The following is a 23,012-nucleotide window of genomic DNA, read 5'->3' as shown; positions in this document are numbered from 1 at the left end:
CCCCAAAAGTTGCAGCTTTATTACAGATGTGTTGAAAATGTTTAATTTCTCAAGGGTTTACATTGGAGACCCCCTAATGGTCAAAAGTATAAAGACATGTAGAACTGCAGCACAGTAAACCTTTACTGTGTGTAAAGGCCAAGAAGAAATAAGCAGCTGATATACACATCAGATAAAGTATTTCCTGAAGGAGCCGGGCCAGACTGGGACAGAAACTGGGTCTCACACCCACCCGGTCCTCCCCATACACAATAATACATGTTTGATGTGAACATTAATAAAGCTATTGACCTGTAGCTGCATGATTTCATGTACAGTGCTGCTGTCACATGATTAGCTGAGTGTATATGGGCCATTGTTCCAGTGATACAATAGAGACTATAATAATTAGAAAATATATTTATAATTAAAATCTACAAGTTAATATAGGAAATTTAAGTAAGACTAGTGAATTTAAATTCAATTTGCATATCCCTCATCAAAAAAAAAGTTGAGCAGACACAACAGTACGTTTTTTTATCCATGAACACGCATATGTACATAAAATTAATCAGATCTCTACACTTAAAGGTCGTAAACCCCGTTACCTCAGTGTCAAGCCTGTTACCCTTGTGTAACCAGTGTTACCTCAGTGTCAAGCCTGTTACCCTTGTGTAAACAATGTTACCCTCACGTCAACTATAAAGTTTGTATCTCCATGTGGTATTCGTGTACTGTGAAGTATCTGGTGTTAAATTTTGGGAAAATGAAGAAAACTAAAGTACAAGTTACACTCTAAACACAAGCTCCATTAAATCATATTCAGAGAAATGCTGTTACTAAAGACTTCGTATAGTAATTGATACTCTTGATAAATATCCCCGCTCATGCCAAGGGACCAAGTGGACACACACATTCATGATAAAAAGAGACTTTATTTACAGTTTACATTTTCATATCACTATAATTTGATTAAAATTACACCTCTTATTTAACAGTTCAGATCAGTAGTTCATAGAGTACAGAAGATACCAATAAGGCCACATTGTGAAGCACACACACATAAAAGGACACATTTTGATATTTTGTAAAATAGTTAGTAAAATTAGAATAATTTTAAGAATTTTTTATTTATTTATTTATTTTTAAATAGCAAGCTTTTTGTGCCAATTGACAGGCGTGTCTGAGTCAGTGAGGGCGGAGCTTAAGTATAATCTGAACTGTATAACCACTAGCTTCTGTTTTTATTTCTTTAGTATTTGTGGGCATAAAAGCCTGCCTATAATTAAACAGTATAATAGTTTAGTGATATCAGCTGTGCTAGCCCGTCACCTACCCACAGCACTAGTTAACATAGCGAACATTAACATTATCTACCCAGCAGTCGCTATACAGCATTAAATAGATGATCAAGCTGAACAAGTGGAAAGAAAAGCTAACGGATGTCACATGATTAAGTTGAAAAAAAATTCACATAAGCTCCACCCATACTGAACCAGGAACACCTGTCACATGGCAAATTCAGTATATACTGACTGTGTGTGCGAGAAAGAGAGAGGTAATGCAACACATGTCCAGCAGAGGGAGCTGGTGAACTATGTGTTTCTCCAGTACACACACCCCAGAGATAAAAGAGAAGAGAGATTTTCCTCCCATTAACCACAGCATGAGGTCATTCATTAACTCACACACAGAAATGAAATAAAATGCATTTTTAAATCCAAACCTGTGACTGTAAATGTATGTATAGTGTATGTGAACATGTACGCATGTGTGTGTGTGTGTGTGTTTACAGTCACAGTGTGTTTTGCTGGTCTCCTAGCTGCGAGTTTCACTCTCAAAGGCGGGCTTATCGTAGTGCAGTGGCACTTCAAACACACTGCCTCCAAACCTGCAAGCCAATCACAGCACAGGGTACAGCCATTGAATAGAGCCTCCATATGGAAGCGTACCTCTGCACTGAGGAGCATGCCCTCCTAAACAGTTAGGGCAGCTACGAGAAAACAGGTTCCCAGTCCATCACTGAATGCAGAAATACATAACCAGAGCCATCTCTCCCTACAGCTCTTGCCTGGCGTCCCACTGAAGATAAGCAGGGTTGAGCCTGGCCAGTACTGGGAGACCTCCTGTGGAAAACTAAGCTTGCTGATGGAAGTGGTAATAGTGAGACCAGCAGGGGGGGCTCACCCTGTGGTCTGTGTGGGGTCTAATGCCCCAATATAGTGACGGGGACACTACTGTATAAACAGCACTGTCTTTTGGATGAGACATTAAACTGAGGTCCTGACTCTCTGTGGTCATTAAAAATATAAAACATAAATAAAAATAAAATAAAATAAAATAAAAGAGTAGGGGTATAACCCCAGTGTCCTGCCCAAATTCCCTCATTGGCCTTCTCGATCACCCCCTAATAATCCCCATCTCTGAATTGGCTACATCACTCTCTCCTCTCCAGTAATAGCTTGTTTGTGGTGGGAGTTCTGGAGCACTATGACTGCTGTCCCATCATCCAGGTGGAGGATACACACTAATGGTCTCCTCCCAGTGTAAAGCACTTTGAGTGTCTAAAAAAGTGCTATAGAAATATAACTGTAACCAAGTAACTTGAAGATGCCCCACCTGCCAGAGAAAATCACCATGAAACCTGCCCTGGATCTCCACAGGTCAACTCAGTGACAAGACCAAGACCAAAAACTGTCAGCCACTGTGAAGAACACCGCTGCTGAGCTATTCCCATTAGATGGAGAAAAGTATTAGAACAGCAAGGGCAATTATTTTTGGTTTGCTATATACGGGAAACATTTGGGCTTGAGATCAAATGATGAATAGGAGTTGATTAACAAATTTAGATGTAAATATTAGGAAATTAAATTCTGGTCAAACAACTTAAAATATGGCACCTTGTGTTTAAACCTACCCATTTTTCAAATGATCGAAAATATTGGAACATGTTTGGAATGTCCTAAAAATGACCGACATATCTCAAACCCAAATGTCTTCAGTGTATAGTAAAAACAAATCCTGGGCTTCAGAGGGAACTGTATTGACAGACCAGCGCATGTCCTGACACCATGTTTCCATCGAACCCAGGACAAGAATATCAGCGTTCTCACAGACCTTATGGCCTCTCGTCAGTTGAGCCACAATCTTGAATCTTTTTGTGGTCATGCTAGTATGTTTAGTCCAAATACAGGTGTGTGCTTCCAAAATAATACCCCCCCGCCCCCACACACACAGTGAACAAACTAGCTTATTAGCAGCAGCTTCTGGAACTCAGCAAGGCAGGCTGAAACACACGAAGGTGAGAAGTGCACACACACACACACACACACACACTGTGTGTGGTCAGCAGGACCCAGCTGCTCTGTTGCATGCAGAGATTCATATCCAGAAAAGGCAGCATTGCTGTGTGAGAGACTCGGAGTTGGGGTGTATGCTGGAGACTGAGTCACAGTGTGTGTGAAAGTACTCAGTGCTGCTGGGAAACGAATGCAAAGCAGAAGTGACCGTCTACATGTGCTGCTCCTCAACATCCGTCTCTAGAGAGATGAGAAACTCTCATGAATCCATTTACGCACACACCTCACCTCTACTCTGAGGGATTTGAGGATGACACACGTACATCGGGCAGGTCCTGTGATCCATCAGCCATGGCTCAACACATGCCTTATGGAAGAAGTGACTACACAGACAGACAGACAGACAGACAGACACACACACACACAAACACACACACACACACACAGGGTAAGACTGATAATGTGCTATGGACACAATTCTGTCTTACAGGGTTTCAGAATGTAAAGTTTCGAGTCCAGAGCTCTGAGGTGTACACTGGCACACGCTCACGAGTACAGTCACAGCTGCAGGATATGGAGGAGGAAGAGAAACCAGAGACGAAAGAGGAAAAATTAGAGGAGTGGGAGGAGCCAGAGGACGAGCCAGAGCCTAGTGAACACATGGTTGAGTGCGAGGAGGAAGAGGAAGGTGATGGTAAAAAGCTTCACTGACGTTCAACTGGCCTCTAGTGAAGTTGTGCATCAGTGTGCAGCCACTGAAGTGCAGAGTCCAAATGATGTCACACATCAAGAGGAATCGTTTGATTCACTGGTGCATTCTGGGAAACAGTGTTTGTCTGAAGGGAGGAAACAGGAAGCACTGGACTTTTTTCTGAAGGCCACTGACATTAACACTGGAGACAGTGAGATACAACTGCTCATCAGCTTACTGTATAGACACCTGAGTCACTGACACACACACACACACCTGCATCATCATCCAACCATACAGACACAGTCACTGACACACACAGTGTGTGGGTGGGTCTTCCAGCTAAAGTGGTTTAGAATTAGGCCTAGATTTGAGGAATGCTGTATGGTGCGTGCTCTATGCCATATGAGGAGTTTTGTACATCAAAGCAAGCACTGATCATGTTTGGGGACACAAGCTCCGCCTGCTTGCCCTTTATGTATGTTATACAACATGGCTAAATTTTTTTGACTTTTTCTTCAATTAAAGCAATGAGATGAACAGCCACATCTGTTTCAGATTCATATTTACACTTACTCTTGCACTATTAACACTAAATCCCATTACCTGTATTTATGAATATTAACATTTGCTATTTTCATTACTTATGCTACTCCAATTAATAATCTTGCTGTTCATATTGTTATTTAATAATATAACTGTCAATCCAGCATCTAAAATTTTCACATTCCAACCAGACATCCCAAATAGCAAGTACGTTTGGGCCACATGTTGGTATTATCCGTCACATATGGCCTAGATATAGCACCGCTGAACAGATATGGGCCAAATTGTGACCATATTTGTCCTCGTCCTGCAGAGTATCGTCATTAGAGAACAGCAAGTCATGACGGGACACGCCAAACACATTCATGCCCTTCAGAGAGGAGATGTGGCACTGCAGCTCAGGGTTGGAGCGGCACGCAGACGAGTGGAGCGACTGCAGCTGCAGCCGAATGGAGGACGAGTACGTGTCCTCCAGTGTGAAAAGCTCCTTCAGCTCCTGCTTTGAGAAGTACCGACATGGGTTCTTATCACCCGTCCTCTGGTGGATCAAAGAGTTCTTAAACACCTATAGTAGGAAAACACACACGTGCACATACATGTGCAAATACACACACAAGCACACACATGACGAAATTATATCGTATAGATGTACCGGTTCAAGTAAGAATTTTAAATACGCGACCAGGAAGAAGAAAAAAAAAATGTTTGTACACCCTGGTGTCACGAATCAAGGATGGGTTCGGAAGCAATCGCAGATATATAACATTTATTATATGAACAAACAACAAAACATAGACACTACGACAACTAGGCAAAATACTGTGGCATGAAACAAAACATGTAACATGGTAGTCTAATACAACAAAAGACAGTGAATCAGTGCAGACAATGGCTATATACACACACACACACACACACACACACACACACACACACACACACACACACACACACACACACAAGTGCTCATTAACCAAAACGTGAATCAGGTGCAGGTGGTCATGTGACATGTAGTGCAGTGCAGTGGCTGATGGGAAGTGGAGTCCAGAGCTTCCTGATACGTGACAGAACCCTCCCCCAAGGGCGCTACTCCCGGAGCGCCCAAAATTATACGTCCTCCATCTGGTGGTCCTGGCCCCCTGGAGAAAATGTCCCCCGCAAAATCAGGAGGCCGGGCGGCTTCTACAATGGCACAGGGAGGCTGAGATATTTCCTCGGCAGAGCATGAAAGCGGCGCAATGTCCCCAGCTGAACTGGAAGGCCGAGAGAAGTCCCCCGTGCAGCCAGGGAGAGGAGCGTGGGTCTCCTCGAAGCAGAAGGGGGGAACGCTAGTTGCCATGGAGCAGGCGGCGAGCTCAGCTGAACGGGGAGTCTGAGCGACGACCTCAGCTGAACGGGGAGTCTGAGCGACGACCTCAGCTGAACGGGGAGTCTGAGCGACGACCTCAGCTGAACGGGGAGTCTGAGCGACGACCTCAGCTGAACGGGGGAGTCTGAGCGGCGACCTCAGCTGAACGGGGAGGCTGAGCGACGACCTCAGCTGAACGGGGAGGCTGAGGCTCTGAGGTCACTATGTGAACCTTGGGCATGGGCAGAGCTTGGCTGGCCGTGTCGGCGGACTGGGGCGTGGGCAGAGCTTGGCTGTGCCTGTCGGCGGACTGTGGCGTGAGCGGAGCTTGGCGGTGCGTGTCGGCGGACTGTGGCGTGAGCGGAGCTTGGCGGTGTGTGTCGGCGGACTGTGGCGTGAGCGGAGCTTGGCTGGGCGTGAGCGCATTTGGTCATTTGGGTCAGTAGGCCTGAACGTGAACTCAGGGACGCGAGGCTTGATTTGGACCTCAGGGACGCGAGGCTTGGCTGGGACCTTAGGGACTTGAGACTTGACTGGGACTCGGACATCAAAGCCTGGTGCTAGTGCCTCCCCGCTGACCCTTTGCTGGAGCTCGGCAGGTGAGCCCACCTCGTGGAGCTCAGGTTCGAGCTCTGAGGTCACCCTGTCGGTCCCGGGCTGGGTCTCTGTACTGAACACAAACTCCCCCTTGTACCTGGACTCCTCCTCCTGTTGGCGTAGCATGGCGTAGTCCTGCATGAACATAGGCGGTAAGTTGAAGCCCAGGTAATTCCTGGCGTCCTGCTGCTTTCGTAGCGCAGCTTGGTAATCTTCCGACTGTTGGCGCAACGTGGCAAAGTACTCCACTAACATTGGTGGCATCCTGACGCCCCAGATATCCATCTTGGCGATCTGCTGCTTCTGATTGTTGGTCTTTCGTTCTGTCACGATTCAAGGTTGAGCCAGAAGCAATTGCAGTATATAACATTTATTTAAACAATCAAAGAACAAAACTAAGACAACTAGGCAAAATACTGTGGCATGAAACAAAACACGGGAACACGAAAGTCTAAGACAACAAAAAGACCGTGAAATAACACACACAAATATGCTGTGAAATCTTAAACTTTTTAAATGTTATATTTAAATTTTTTGCACATACTCAACATCTCCCAGATTCATCAAGAGCTTCACCCAGGTTACTTTTCTTAAAGTTCTCAAATGAACAGAGCTCCTTACTGCTTCCCCTGAGGTCCACAGGAACACTGCTCTTTTTAGGGCTTCAACAAATAGTTTTATAAACAAATACTCTTGACTATTTTTAATCAACTACTCCTGGGTAGCTGGAGTACTACTCCACTAAGCTTTTGTGGAGTGCCTTAAGCAGAATGAACTTAAGAATGCATTTAGGCGACTTATTAGAAGGAATGTAAAAAGTGAGTTCTTAAAATAAATAAATGAAAATAGATAAATAAAACCTGAGATGTATCTTGATCTCTGGTTTCCCTTATCGATGGCTTGTAACTTGCTTATCCAAGTCGATGGATGCAACTACCACCCCAAAGTGACAGAGAAAGGATACATGGCGTAATGGACTATCAAATATCAACAGATATTAAATGAAAACCTGACTGCCTCTGACAGAAAGCTTCAAATTGGCCGTGGTTGGATCTTCCAGCAGGACAGTGATCCAAAACATACATCAAGATCAACACAAAAACGGTTTACTGTTACTGTATTTGTTACACAAATACAATCACACACACACGTTTGTAGTGCTTGTGTAGTTTCAGTTTGAATGTGTAAGCTCTGGGAGATTCACACACTAGAGGGTTTGAGTGGTTTCCCCCTGCAGTGTCTCCAGTTTTACAAATGCAGTAAAAATGGGAGACAGGAGTTAAGTGGTGCAGAGACACACACACACACACACACACACACACACACATATACACACATACACACACACACACACATACTGACTGGTATGTAAATACCTGTTATATTTCTCCTCCCTGTTTGCATCATTGATATTCAAAGACCTGCAAATAAACCAGACACAAACACACATAAGCTCAATGATACACACCTCTCAGCTCAGGGGTGCATTAACACAGCAGCCTGCACTCTGACCCCCACCTCATTATACTTTAATGATGTCCAGTAGATATATTCTGATGTATATATATATAACAAGTTCAATCACCTGATTTCTTTAGCTTTTGATACTCTATGGCTGCTCCTAAGGCCATACAGACTTCATATAAATCCATAATGAACTTTTTCCACACTATCTGTTGTTACCCAGATGAGGATGGGTTCCCTTCTGAGTCGGGTTCCTCTCAAGGTTTCTTCCTCTTAAAACATCTTAGGGAGTTTTTCCTTGCCACCGTCGCCACTCAGTGGCTTGCTCAGTTGGGATAAATTCACACCTTTAATATCTGTATACCGTGTTGATATTTCTGTAAAGCTGCTTTGAGACAATGTCTATTGTAAAAAGCACTGTACAAATAAAATTTAATTGAACTGCACTTACTCCTAAGGTCAGATCAGGTTAACGTTCTTTGCTTCCCCATGAGGCACAATAAGTTTACAGACTTTGAAAGTAACACTGGCTTGATCTAAGACAGTGAAAAATAGTCAAGTGCACATAGCAAGCTTTGTTTCATGCTTTGTGTCGATGATCAGCTCACTGTATTGGGACATATATATATATATATATATATATATATATATATATATATATATATGCAGATCGCATATTTAAGCCAAACACATCCAATTTGGATCTACATCTTATTGATCACCACACCTCCATGAAGACTTTCCTGTACATCACAAATTAGATTTTTGACTTTTCGGTCACAAAACATCCACACTGATTGATTAATACTAGCTAATTTATTTGTAATTGCTCTATTTACTGTTAGCTGCTGATCTATTGCCTATATCCACAAACATTTGAAAGCAGCAAAACTTTTTATTTGGGATTAAGTAGAAGGCTGTCTAGAAGTAACATTTTGCCCAACTCCTCACCTCTGCCAGCAGTGAGAGTGCATGACGTGGCCACAGCTGCCGGTATGGGTACCAAAGGACAGGTCAGGGTGCATGAAGAGGGGATCACAGCTCTCTGTAACACACATGTATCCTTCAGAAATAAGCACACTGGCTACTCAAACCTATCCAATTACTTGACTTGCACACTGTAAACCATAACCTTACCTGCATTGTGAGGGGGTCTTTTGCGGTTCTTGGACATGACCGTAGAGCGTTGGACAAAGGCAGCGAGCACCATGGTGGTGCCATCAGGTAGGATCTCCTGCGCTTCGTGACACAGGATACGCATCTCCATCTGCCTCCTCTCTCCTCCTCTGGCACGCCAACGACGAGGTCCCACACACACCAGAGCACTGTCACATGAACTGGGGCTGTACCAAGCAGAGACGGATGGTTACGAGTACACTATAACCTTAATTTTATGTTAAGGTCCCTCTGAATTTGTTAAAATAATCAATGTTGAATAAATGGATTCATCTTTTTTTACTCACCAGGAAATTGCTAAAAATGGCCTAGGATCCTCTCTACTCATTTACCCCAACAGAAAATGCTCGAAATGAATATGCAAGATAAAGAGTTTAAGGATGGGAATTTACTTATGTTATGTGAAGACCACCATTATATGCAAGAACTTTTAGGACAAAGAACAGACAACTGCTCAGCAAAGTCAAGGAAGTGTTGATGCATGCATTTACTGACATAAATGTACTGACTGGATATTGAGAATACAATACAAGTTGACTTATTAAGAACACTGCGTCACTACGAGCATGCTTAGGTACCTATGCTCTGCTGATGTAGAGGCTGAGGCGTCCAGATCCTCTGAATCCTGCGTGAGCAGATCTATGTACTTATTGATAAAATGACTCTGGCTCTCTAATGTTTGAGCCATGGTCTTTTTCCAGCACAGTTCAGCTTTCCTTTTTCTCTATGCTTTGTCTTTGTCCCACACAGTCTGCAACACACACACACACACACACGTAGATTTAAGCTCTTCAACACTTTAAAGGGTAATGGTTAATATGTCAGTGGAATAGAAAGTTGCTCAAAGTCTGACCTCCTTATGACAGTGCCCTGTTCCTTCACAGGGAGGTGCAGCAGCTGTGCACTCGCGCATCATTTTAATACTAACCACCATCTGTGTAGAAAAAGACACATAATTTAGGAAAATACTTCTACAAGAAAACGATACAGCAGTGCAGTTAGAACTACATGCACACACAATCAAAGTCTTGCAAAACTAAGCAGATGTTCAATAGAACACATTTGTGCACTAAAAAGTATATACACACACACACCATACCATTAAATACTGAAGATGCATTACAATTTTACTAACATTTAATTTGCCTGTTTCTCTTCAAAGTACATACTACAATACATCATTAGCCTTGGCCTACACCATGGCCTTCATATGTACATGTTCTGCCTGGTGCAGGTGTCCTGACAGTTTTCACTATATGGAAAATAAAATGCACACATCACAGTGCATTGAAATTCAGTTTGTGTAGTAAGCAATCCTTACATGTCATTTAAATATTCATGTTGACATACAGCTTTTAAGTAACACGCACAATAATCCACATCAAAACACCCCTAGGGCCACCTACAGATGATCAGCAGCAAAACCGCTTTGGGACAGTGAAGCATTTGTGCTTCACCGTGGTGAGAGGTGCTGCTTTGCCTACCGGCCACGCCACCTTGAGCGGTGTTGCACTGCTTGGATTTCAAACAGGTCTTGATGCAGCACTGCTTTAAACTTCATGGTAAAAACGCTCATCTTTTGTATGTTGCACCTACCTTCAGTGAGCGAATTGCAAAACATGCTAGGCTGCCACCTGGTGGACATATTAGGTGCACGCATAGAGAGAGTAAGGCAAATTGCAAACATAATCAAGATGTAATTTCACTTTAAGGATCCAGCGAATCATGTCTTTGTGCACTTCCAAGTGAGGCGTGCACTGCAAGGTCTCTAACAGAGCCAGGATGCTTGTAGTGTTGCCGGGGGGTTCACCGGGACCTGTGATACAGGCTTGAGACTTTCTATTGTGTGAGATGATGTACAAAACTTACGGGAGATTTTGAGGGTGAAGTTGAAAGTAACTTCATCGTCATCCCCAATGTTCTCTAGCTGTTGCTGCTTGAATTTACTACACTATCATGTCATTTTAACAAAACATCCAAACATTTACCCTCTGCAGCATGGACTCAGACCAGTGTCCTCCCTGGGCTCCATAGCCCACTGCAGCACAGCTCCCAGCATGCCAAGCAGCACGTCACACTGCAGAATGTTTCCCAAGCTGGCAAACAGTGGGCAGAATGGAGGCAGGGCTACGACACACACAGACACTCACACTTCAGCAATCTGCATTCAACTGACCAATCATTTTCAGATATGACTACAATCACTGAAGAAATAGCTTACCTGGGTCCTCTCCATTCTGTCTCTTAAGCTTTCGCTGAGCTTCCTCTGCCTGTATCCAAAATAAACTACATAAAAATTTTGAAAAACCATTAGTGCTCATGTGACTAAAGAGAATGACTAAATCTGCCAAAAGCAGCACACCACCTTAAGGACATCCCCAGCACTAACAGCCAAATCAAAATGCAAATGGATAAGTGCATATATTGAGCTTCCAAAGAGCATTTCCTCATTAGACCACTAGGCACTCAAACTGGTATTTTGTCATTTATGTGCTTTTCTTTATCAATCACACAATCTGACAGAGGCTCTGCACTTAAGAGAAGGAACTAAAGAATGAAGTAACACGTGAGTTGCAGACAGTTTTAGTTACTGCGTAGCAGGAGCTCGGGTACATGCTTTAAGTAGTGAATTATTATTTACAAAAACTGTTTTCAGAATTGTAATGCTGTTCTCTCCAGGGAAGGGGTCACAATGTTAACTGATGTCTGCCCCAGAGACAATAACAGCACCGAGACTCTTCCCATAATGTCTAACCTGAAATCTTCCTGTAATGCTGCAGACCGAGGGGTCCTGGTCCATGCCACCATGGAGGACATTTGAAGCTCATTGTAAAACACTGATTTTGAGTTTCTTAAAGCATTTTGGTGTTCATTTGGAAGTATGCTTGGCTCTTTATCTTGTTGAAAGCCAAGTCTGAACCTCCTGGCAAAGGCAAGCTAAAGATTCTGGGCTAAAATGAAATTGCTCCACCTTCCCCCTCTCTCTCTCTGCTTCAGCGGTTCAACCCCAGATACCAGGCAGAAATTACTTCATGTATACAGAGATCCCCAAACTATACACCGAAACCAGACCTCATTTCAGAACATCTCGTTGAAAAAACATTTTATGCCTACATATTTATTATATATCTATTTTGTAATTGCTTTTTTTATATTATGTGACTGTTGCCACTATTGTTTTTTATAATACTCAAGTGTTTAAACAAAGGAGTTAAAAGTATTATTTATTTATACACACCATGGTATCGAGTATTTTTGCTGGTATCAGTACCGACTACTAGATTTTTGGTATCGTGACATCCCTAGATTGGACATTCTATGTTTGAGTTATAACAACTTCCTTTTTCATGGTGAAACTTCTAAATTTGTGAGAGCGCCACGCCCATGGCGAGCAGCAAAAATTCAAAAGCTTCGCAATTTAGCATCGTCAATGCCTGTAGATGAGACTGACCGAATGTGATGCCGATCTGATGAAAGCTCCAGGAGGAGTACGTTAAAGTACAAGGCCTGGAAATGGCAAAAAACGGAGGAAAAAATTAAGAGAAAAATCAAAATGCTGACTTCCTGCTGAGTTTAGTTTTGCCACACCTAAGTTAAATGACCAAATAAACATAATTTTGCCATACTTTAACAAGTGTGTGAAATAATAGTTTGAGCATTCCAATGATGTCAAATGTGCATTTAAAACATAGGGGGCGCTATGGAGCCTATGAGGCACAACTATGATAAAATGCAACATCACATCAATTAATGTCGTAAGACAAATGCATCTGCAAAGTTTCATGGATTTTCAGCCATGTTAAGTCTCTCAAAACACCATGGGAAACTTTTAAAATCCAACATTTCATCCAACATGACCAACTTCCTGTTGGGTGGAGTCAGATACAACCATGTGAACCTTGATGAACTTTGAGAGCAATGACTATGGTACATCACGTGCACATCGGAGCAACTTCACCCTGACCATCGCCTGCATTCGGGGGTGCTATGGAGCTCCTCGACCATGCCCTACGTAACTTAAATTTTCACCAGTGCTGGCGCGTTTGCCAAGTTTCGTGAGTTTTCGGGTACGTTTAGGCACTTAAAAACGACACGAATGCATGAAAAAATTAATAATAATTTAAAAAAGGAGCAGATCCAATAGGGCTTCGCAGCAGAGGTGCTTGGGCCCTAAAAAGCAGTATAAAGCACCAACAGAAGACACAGAAGCACAAAAGAGCAAAGGCAAGTAAGGATAATTACAGAAACGGTTACATTACAGAGATCCCCACAATGTGATCCATGACCACAGTAACATGACAAGAAGCTTCACCTCAGACCAGTCACCAATTGTTGTAGGAAGGTGAAAGTGGCTGCCTTAAAATATTTTTACCTCAAAGTGATTTGTAAACACACACACACACACACACACACACACACACACACACACACACAGTGGAAATGGTGTAGCAGAAGTCATGCACCTATTTTTTTTGGGGGGGGGTACTTTGTACCTGATGCATCATCTTTTATAATTGTGATTAATGGTCCATTAGAGAAGAAAAAAATCCATTCCATTCTTTGATTACTTATTTGGCATACAGTGAATATTCACACTTTAAGGCCATGTGGAACAATTTCCAAAATGCATTTTAATGGGGTAAATTGTGTACATTGAACCGAGAGTACTAGACATGTTTGCTAAAAGCAACACAAAGGCTTTATTCACACTGCAGGAATTTTATATTGTGTGTTTAGATTTTTTCTTTTAGACAGACTGATCAACTGCAAATTTGTTCTGGTGAATGACAGGCATTCAAAATCTTTCTGCAGAACTCTGTTGAAGATTCTGTACATCAGAGATTCATCTGAACTTCAACAAAACATTTCACATTTATAGAGTTTTGTCTACGTTCATCAAGTAATCACATTTATAAGTTTATTTATTAATCACGACAGCTCTACTGTGCACGTCTATTACACAACTATCAGTGCTGTTCTGCTGGATATCGGCTCATTTCTGGAGCAGAACAAACTAAAGTTCATTAGACTTACCTCTTGATCAATGCGGGTCATCACATGTGGGATTTCGGGTATTTCACTGCCTCTCGGTGTTGTACAACTGCAGGAGTCGTGGGAGGTGCTGATCAAGCCCTTCAAACAATGCCTTCTTTAAGTCAGGTGACACAAGCCTGCACAACTCAAACACAACCTGTTGAAGAGAAGCAAATTTAAAATAGTTAAGAGACAAATCTCCACCATTCTGAAGGGATAAAGTACATATTCATGTGTAAGCAAACATTTGTTCTATATATGGAAAATAAATGAACATTAGAACAGATTTACTTGTCTCTGACTGTAGAAAGCAGGCCATATTAAACTGGGTTAAATATACAAATCCTCACAGTTCACCAGTCCAATAGAACCTGTACAACACATTAGCAATACTTCTGCTCTGTTTAGACCCAGAAAATATAAAATACTTACTTTAGGATGAAATTTCTGTCGAGTGTCTACCATGGGGTCGGGATTTACGGTCTGTGAACACGTGCTGATTACACATGCAGGAAAAGCAACCCACACGCGCAACCCTGACCGAGTGAGAATGACTCAAACGATTCAAGAAGAGGATTCTGAATCGGTTCATTTAAAGAATCATTACCAAAGCTGCTTATCCGATTTCAATGGTTTGATAACAATAGCCCGTCTTACAGAGTGCTGCAGGAATGAGTCGTGAAACCCAGAAACGAGTCAGCATATTAGCACTTCCGTCAATGGGGTTTTGGGTTAAATGCCGGAAATAAGTTCTGTGGTGAACACAAGCTCAAGATGTTTTTACGTTTATCTCGACACACAGCCGAGTGAGAGACTTTTTATTATTTTAAGGGACATTTCCTGAAGAAAATGTGCGTGGTGCTTGCTGTGGCAAAATTTGGATCGGGTGCCAATACTTTTGAGAGCTGCCCGTGAAGGGCACCAATACTTTTGAGAGCCGACGCTAAGGGCACCAATAGTTTTGAGAGCCGGATGCGTAGGGCGCCAATACATTTGAGAGCCGGCCGCGTAGGGCGGCGATAGATTTGAGTGCCGGCCGTGTAGGGCGCCAATAGATTTGAGAGCCGGACGCACAGGGCGCCAATAGATTTGAGAGGCGGACGCGCAGGGCGCCAATACTTTTGAGGCGGAGATCTAAAAATAGTAGTGACACACAAGCTTGGTTGCAGTCGTGTTGATTAAGGAAAGCTACAAGGTTACAGATGTGAGGTTCTGACCTTTACGGTACAGTGAGGATGAGCAGAACATCTACACAGCATGGAACTGTGAATAGACTCAGTGTCTGTGGACTCGTGTACACACAGTTTGGTGAGATTATGCTACAGGAACAGTCAAAATACACCATGGCCTTGAATGTTTTGGCCCTGTCGTAAACACTGAACAATCACAACTACTCTGTTGAGAGCGAGAAATGACCTCACAGAGTGGTGTGTGTTGACGTCCATTTTATATAGTTACTGTTTCTGATAGAAAATCGATCTCCCTCGCGCTCTCAATACTGCACTGTAGCAGTGTGGGACAGAGACCCAAACAGCAAGGTGAAAATGATCTCTCTGCAAAACATGCGTAAAAGTCGTTTAAACAGATTACACAGGGTCTCTTTCTCCTGCAAGGGGTATGTCAACTTCAGACCAGAACTATATACCCACCCAGCTACCAACACGCACACACACACACGCGCGCGCGCACACACACTAATTCAGCCACTTAAAAACAGCAAGGACTTTTATAAACAATTAAAAATAGACTATAATATGAACATTTTAACAAATTAATAATAGCGCAAAAAACACACCAGTTAAAACACTGTAAATACCCTCCTTTATCAAAAGTCTGCTCTTGCGCCCACACTCTCGATCTCATGCCAGCTGGAGCCGCCTCTTCATGGACCCCTCGACCTCCATCTCTGCAGCTTTAGCCGTGAAGAGGTTTCTATGAACTGCAGCTTTGGAATAAAGCAACACATATCGTAAGGTCATTATGAATCTTAAGCATTAATTACACTTATACCATGGTCAGTGTGAATACTGGATCCTGATTGGCTGGAAGGTGTGCATTATAACTGTTTATTATTATTAAAGTCCATGGGTGTTTATTTTTTGTTCTTCTGTTTTTCTTTCGTCTTTGTAATTCACTCACAATCTGTTTAAAGACCCTCTCACCGGGGATATGACACTGATTATTAATCAATTTACACCTTGTTTTCCAGATTTTATAGCTAACGGTGCATATAACAAACCAGTAAGAGTATTTTACTTTTTTTTGGATAAAAAAAAAAAAACACTGTCCTTATAAAATCTTTCTAAAAAGCAACAAACTGCGCATGCTCCACAAATCTAAGATATCATATAGACATGAATAATTAATTGTGCAAAGAAGACTGGTCTGTTTTTAACGAGAAAAGGTAAAATCCCACCTAAGATGAGTGCACTGTGAAGAAAGGTATAAAAGGGGCTTGTGTGTGTTTGCATATTTTAGAGTTTCTGCAGTGAATCACTTTATTGTTTCAATAAAGTTTGATAATTTTTTGGCATCTACAAACCCTCTGCCTCTGAAGTTTTATTTTAACTTAGGCTGGAAAGATTGTTTCCATGACATTTTGAGGGCTGAAAAGTGCTTCTTCTAGCCAGAGACCCCTGTAATTGTAAGGATATATTCCACAACCCCCCTACAGGCCATGAGACAATAGTCATTCTAGTTAAAGGAGATGAAACAGACCAGCCTTATAGCATACACACATCACCTATTGATGATGTGAAAAGATCTAGGGAGAGGTTTCAGACAGCACTAGACTGCTCAGTGAGGCGATATAACAGCTGCACTGCTGCCACCTAGTGGATACTAATGTCCACCACCTCATTTAAAATGTCAATAAACTATCACTTGTACGTTTATAATTACATAAACTGTTCACATACCACTGAACATAAGTATTAGTACTTAGTGTGTATGTAGTCTACTATAACTGTACCATACAGTTTTGTGTGTGTAATTTAATTATTTACAGCCAAAGCCTCTAAGAAAATACGTCCCAAACACGTATGTGGTGCCGACAGAGAAGAAGTGCTATGATTTAACGTGGGAAATCCGACATGACTTGACAAACGGCATCATTCCTGCAAAAATAACCTACATGAAACATGACATAAGCAAATGACTTTAACGTCCATGTCACGTGAATTTTTAAGATTTTTATCTAATAATACAGGTAGGCTGCACGATTATGGCCAAAATGATAATCACGATTATTTTGATCAATATTGAGATCTCGATTACTGATTGATTTTAGGGACAACATATTTTTATTGCACTTTCACATTTAAATGAACAGACCGCTGCTTTCACCTCCATGTTGTGCTACATTCCTGCTAACGTACAAATCTTTAACAGTGTTCACAGGAGGAGAGACGCAAGACCATTTCTTTTAGGAGCACAGTTGAAGTTTAGGGGTTTTTTTTGTCTGTTTTTTAAACATTTTTTCTTTTTATTTATTTATTTTTTTTAAAGAGATGGTAACATTAATGTGCCACAATATAAGTAAATATACGTAGGCATGAGAAAACTTGAGCTAGTCAATTGACAGAATTTAGGAACATAGTGTGAGCCATGACACATTAATTTACCTTCTGATAAACTAAATGTAATATTTTCAGTTCATTTTACAGGCTGTATCCACAAAACAACCGTTAACCTGTTTACCTTGTAAACAAATACAATACACCTCAATGTTCAGTGTTTGAAGTCTGCTCCTGTTAAATATATTTAAAGCTGCACTATTAGACACTTCCACTGTCATGGTTCTGGGCTGGAGTCAGTTCTCGAACCGCTCTGTGTATATTGTGTGTGTATATCTGAATAATCTCATATAGGATGTGATTGGGTGAGTTCATTTACCCGTCAGATGCAGAGCGCTTTAGTTTAATGGTGTTCATTAGGGATGCTCCGATCAGGATTTTTAACTAACACAAAATTGATCCATATTAGGAAAAAGGCTAACAGCTTTCTAAGGAAATAGCAAACCAAGATTAATGTCAAACAGGATAGCTCAACACACACACACTTTTATTTCACATTATTTAAAAGGAATTTAAGTGTTATTTACCATAATTATGAACACAAGTTGTTGAGTTGACAATCATTTTAAAATTCCGTTGCTACATTTAGATTTTCTCCAGTAGAATACAGCCTTTTAAACCAGGAAAAATTACTTATTTTAAGTCGTATAACATTTGTAATAACTAAAAACCGGTGTAATTACCAGTCTTTCCTCCCCACAAGGGAGTTTTAAGAAACTATCAGCTTTTAAACGTCTGTAGGTACTATATTTGTCTGTGTTTGAGCGCCATCTGGAGGACAGATGCCATTTTGAATTGAAACTCATGCCATCTTCTAATTGTCAAAGAGGAAAATGTAGCGCCGATGTTCATCTCACTACCCAAACTGAACTGGTATTCTTCCACTGAAAATAGTACCGTGTCTTATGTTGAAAAGTTTTATTGTACTTTTATTTGACTTTTGTTTTTTAAATATCAGTCCATATAATATGAAATAATATAATTTACATTTTAAAATAAACGTGTGCGCGGGTTGATACAGCGCGAGGGAGGTTTTTTCAAACTGCGCTTTCCTCAGGAGTATACAGTCACAGTAAGGATGTTTAAGCAAAATCTGATATTTATTTTTATAGTTCTGTTTAGAATTGTGTTCTTGTTTTTAAACTAATGCAAGTTAAATAGTTTGTAATAAGTAACGAGCAAATGCCAGCCGGTTTTAGTCAGATAATTAGCCTTATCTAAATTATAATAATCGAATTGTTCAACAAGTTTTGTACATGAAAAAAGAATTAAAAGTGCTTTGAGTATGGAAATTCTATGAATTACATAAAAAAAAACCCTTTTGGTCGTAAACGCCTCGTATTTTTTTTGCCCCCCACCATGCTTAGCATGACGGTTCCACATAACGTTTTTTTTTTGTGTGTCTTAACACACACAAAATTTTTATTCAATCTTCTTAATGTTTTCCCAAGATGAGCTTAACTCTTCTTTATGCAAAAAAAAAATAATAATAATAATTTTAATCGACACGTTTTTGTTAACAAGAAAAAGCGCTAACCGTCACTGCACGAGGCAGTCAGCGCTGTGTGGTGCGTGCTTATGTTTGCCCCGGTCAGAGTAACTCTTCTGCACTGTAGCTTTGTAGATAGAAGTTGTTTTAGTTCGAGATGGCGTCGTAACCCTCAGGTTCGAGTTTAAAGCAGAAGAAGCGTTACAGGAACTTGTCATTAATCTCTCACTAGCTGCGTTTACATGGACAATAATCCACTCTTAATCCGATTAAGACCATACTCTAAAAAACTACCATGTAAACAGCAATTTTTACTTACCTTAATCTAATTAAGGTCATAATCGAAGTAAGCACTAATCTAATTAAGACAGGTGGAGTACTCCTGTTTTAGTCGCATTATGGACGTGTATTACACACATGTAAACACCTTAATCACACTATGAACGTCGTGTGAGAGTTTTCACCACATTTTGCGACAGGACACGATCACACACGGCAGTTTTACGGCGAACAAGAGAATTCGGCTGTGTCCCAAATCGCATACTTTCCTACTATAGGCCTGTAGTGGGGAAAAATACATGTATCTCGGCTACTATATAGACAGTAACTACGTGATTTGGGACGCAGCCCACGGCTTCAAACAGTTGTGTATTTGCACGTACAGCATGACAAATAATTAACTGCACTTAAAGCGTTCGTAAAAAAAATAAATAAAAACATGCAAAACTGTATACGGTTCCATAACGAAGACGAACTGTATGTTGATACGTGAAATTCTGGAGGGACGGCGGTGACGTAATGACGCGGGCTGTTAATCTAATTATGTTCTATAACAATTAAAACGGGAACATGACAGGAATATTCTAAAAGCAACGCATGTAAACACCTTAATCACATTATGATCTTACTCAGAGTAAGGTCAATAATTAGATTACTGCTGTCCATGTAAACGTAGTCACTGTGACCCAAAAGCTGCTTGTTGGATGTTTAATGTAAGATTATAAAGTTCAGCTGGTTTATCTCCTCTCAGGTGTGTGTTAAACAGAACCTGGCTGTGTCCTTGCAGTGTGTGATTTCTATTTCGTCTGTGTCTTTTCAGGAAGAGGTGGAAGACGTCACCAAAAGCTTTGTGATGAGCTGAATTTTTTTTTGTTAAATAGAAAGTTTCCTTAAACAACCAACACCTGCCTGACTGTACGAGTATTTACATGAACCAGCCGCAGAAAATTATGCAGATTAATAAAGTGTGTGATTTCTATTTCGTCTGTGTGTTTTCAGATGAAGGACGTGGAAGACGTCACCAAGTTGTGTGAAGAGCTTGTGATGTTTGTTTGTGTTTCTTGATATTGCTGTACTGAATGAATTAAAAGACTTTTACTCTATAACACTGACTTCTTGACTGACTGTGCCGATGATGCCAAACACGCCACGCTGAACTCCTGAGCCTGAACAAACACACACACACACACACTCCCCTCAGTATATACACTTCTGGTACACACTATTCTGGATTAACTACGTGTTGTTGGAGATGAAGTGTTTAATGTTTACAGCCTAAATTGTTGCCATAGAGACAATACCTGAAAGGGCAGAGCTTGCCGGTCAGCAGGAAGTTCCAGAGAGAGTTACACGGCACCTTGGAAGTGTTTCCAAAGTCCACAAAGAACACCTGTACACACACACACACACACACACACGTACACTCAATGTGCAGTTTTCCTGTAACCACTCCATTCTCCATCACGGAGGCACTTTAGTAGGTGTTCGTGTGTGTGTGTGTGTGTGTGTGTGTGTGCGTGCGTGTGCGTGTGTGCGTACAGATGTTACCTCCACATTACTCCCCATGACATGCAGTATTTTGGCTCTGTAGTAGTTCCCAGGTTTGGTGTGAGTTTCAGAGAAAGGGGCGAGACACAGAAGATTTGGATAAAGTGAGACAGGAAGTGGGCAGAGCGCCCGTGTATTAACGGCCACTGTCAGCCACCTCTGTTTCTCCAGACTTGCCTCGTGAGCCTGGAAACCCCAGAAATGCCCCACTTCGATGACCCACACACACACACACAAATCCAGTTAGTGCACACACACACACACACACACACACACACACACACACACACACACACAGGAGCCACTGCTTTTTTTTATTTGTGCACTGAAAGTGAAAGAGGCGGAACAGACACCTCGGTGATATTGACGATAAAGACAGGGTTAGACGGAAGATTCTCCAGCTCAATGGAGCTGCTCAGAACCCCGACAGGGCTCACTGACTGATTCTGAAAATCCACATTCACCCTGAGAGAGAGACACACACACACACAGTGAGTGAGAGAGACAGAGACACAAAGAGAGAGACCTGTAACAGAACAGCACTAATGTACAGAACATCATCTAAACATCACACTGTCTAGGGGATGTGGTCACATGACTACTCTCACTTAAAATGTAACTATGACTCATCTGATGATGCTCGTTGCAGTGTGTGTGTGTGTGTGTGTGTGTGTGTGTGTGTGTATGTGTACCGTGTATATCTGAAGTGTGAGATACACTATCCCCCTGCCCAAGTCTCCACCTATTCAGCGGGTTAAACGTTGAGATGGAGAGGAAGTCTCTGCTGCGTGAGGAGGAGAGACAGAGAGACCTCTGGGAGAACGCCAGAACCTCTCATTGACGAGCAGTAGAACTCTACATAGGCCCTGATACACAGACCCACAATACATATTTATAGAAACTCACAATTAAACACACACACACACACACACTCACACACACACACACACACACCTGGAGCTGTCAAAGGAGATGGATTTGACTTAACCACAGTGTCTGAAGAGAGACTGGAGCTGTTTATGGTAGAGGAATGCAAATGGAGGGAGATTACACACCTGAGAGAGAGAGAGGGAGGGAGAGAGAGAAATATTATTAATAATAATAATAATAATAATAATAATAATAATAATAATAATAATATTAATCACCTAGTTAAATAGAAGCTGACCGAATACCACTACGGTGGTCCTGGGGTCGTTTCCATAGAGTTCCTTGGAGGCGAGCTCCTCGTCCACTGTTCCCTGGAGGAAGCAGTTCGGATAAAATGCGCCTGCAATCGCCACCTGAACAACGGAAACATCACTGATACTTAGTAATAATTATTATTTATTTTCTGCAGGAGTAAGTCACACTTCTTGGACTTTGTCGTCATGGTGACAATTTTAAACTCTGCATTTGCAATTTTACTTTGGATGCTTGTGCTTCTAAGGCTGTGAATTATGACTAATATTTATATTTACTGTATATCAGGGCTGCCCACACTTTTTTGACTTACGAGCTACTTTTAACATGACCAGTCAAAGAGATCTACTTACACTAAAAATGCGAAACATATTTATATATACACTGCGGATACTTATATATATATATATCTACACACACACACACACACACAATATGTTCATGTACCTTGCATAACTGCATGAGCCCTTATGGGACGCTACAATTCAGTACATTTTTGGTCATTACCTTACTCTGACGACGTGCACTGAATAGAATCAGCCAGGGTTCCATAGTCCGGACAGTAGCTGCTGGTAGCCAGCCTCAAGCAGGCCTCCAAATGATGATCAGTCATTGTGGAACGGTATTTGGACTTAATGATCTTCATGAGGGAAAAGGCTGACTCACATAAATAAGTAGAGCCAAATAATGCAGTCAAGGAGGTGGCACATTTCCTCATGTTTGGGTAATTTTCCCCTGTGAGTAAGTTCCAAAACTGTCCATGAGCCCTGGACTTCAGCTGAATGTCAGTCTGTAGTTTCAAAAT

At 41.6% G+C, this 23,012-nt stretch overlaps 1 protein-coding gene across 4 annotated transcripts; it reads right to left on the bottom strand.

The window, feature by feature from the left end:
* Positions 1 to 5,252: 5,252 nt before the first annotated feature.
* LOC128630220 (E3 ubiquitin-protein ligase UBR2-like) lies at positions 5,253 to 19,775 on the bottom strand. Of its 4 annotated transcripts, none has more exons than XM_053678820.1 (11): positions 19,518 to 19,775; positions 15,930 to 16,079; positions 14,135 to 14,291; positions 11,322 to 11,386; positions 11,089 to 11,227; positions 9,954 to 10,034; positions 9,679 to 9,851; positions 9,062 to 9,267; positions 8,876 to 8,969; positions 7,837 to 7,881; positions 5,253 to 6,783 (listed from the first exon to the last, which is right to left on the bottom strand). In XM_053678820.1, the coding sequence occupies exons 7-11, from the start codon at positions 9,786 to 9,788 to the stop codon at positions 6,483 to 6,485; spliced, it is 756 nt and encodes a 251-aa protein (XP_053534795.1). In that variant the 5' UTR covers positions 9,789 to 9,851; positions 9,954 to 10,034; positions 11,089 to 11,227; positions 11,322 to 11,386; positions 14,135 to 14,291; positions 15,930 to 16,079; positions 19,518 to 19,775; the 3' UTR covers positions 5,253 to 6,482. The 4 variants fall into 4 exon arrangements, with proteins under 4 accessions (XP_053534795.1, XP_053534796.1, XP_053534797.1 ...); XM_053678821.1 differs by lacking the exon at positions 19,518 to 19,775 and adding an exon at positions 18,029 to 18,079; XM_053678822.1 differs by lacking the exons at positions 11,089 to 11,227; positions 11,322 to 11,386; positions 14,135 to 14,291; positions 15,930 to 16,079; positions 19,518 to 19,775 and adding an exon at positions 10,970 to 11,026.
* Between the last annotated feature and the right edge of the window lie 3,237 nt (positions 19,776 to 23,012).

This window comes from Ictalurus punctatus, unplaced genomic scaffold (assembly GCF_001660625.3).
Source record: "Ictalurus punctatus breed USDA103 unplaced genomic scaffold, Coco_2.0 Super-Scaffold_100046, whole genome shotgun sequence".
NCBI lineage: Eukaryota > Metazoa > Chordata > Actinopteri > Siluriformes > Ictaluridae > Ictalurus > Ictalurus punctatus.
The sequence above is the reverse complement of the archived record's forward strand: the minus strand, read 5'-3'. Positions and strand labels throughout refer to the sequence as shown.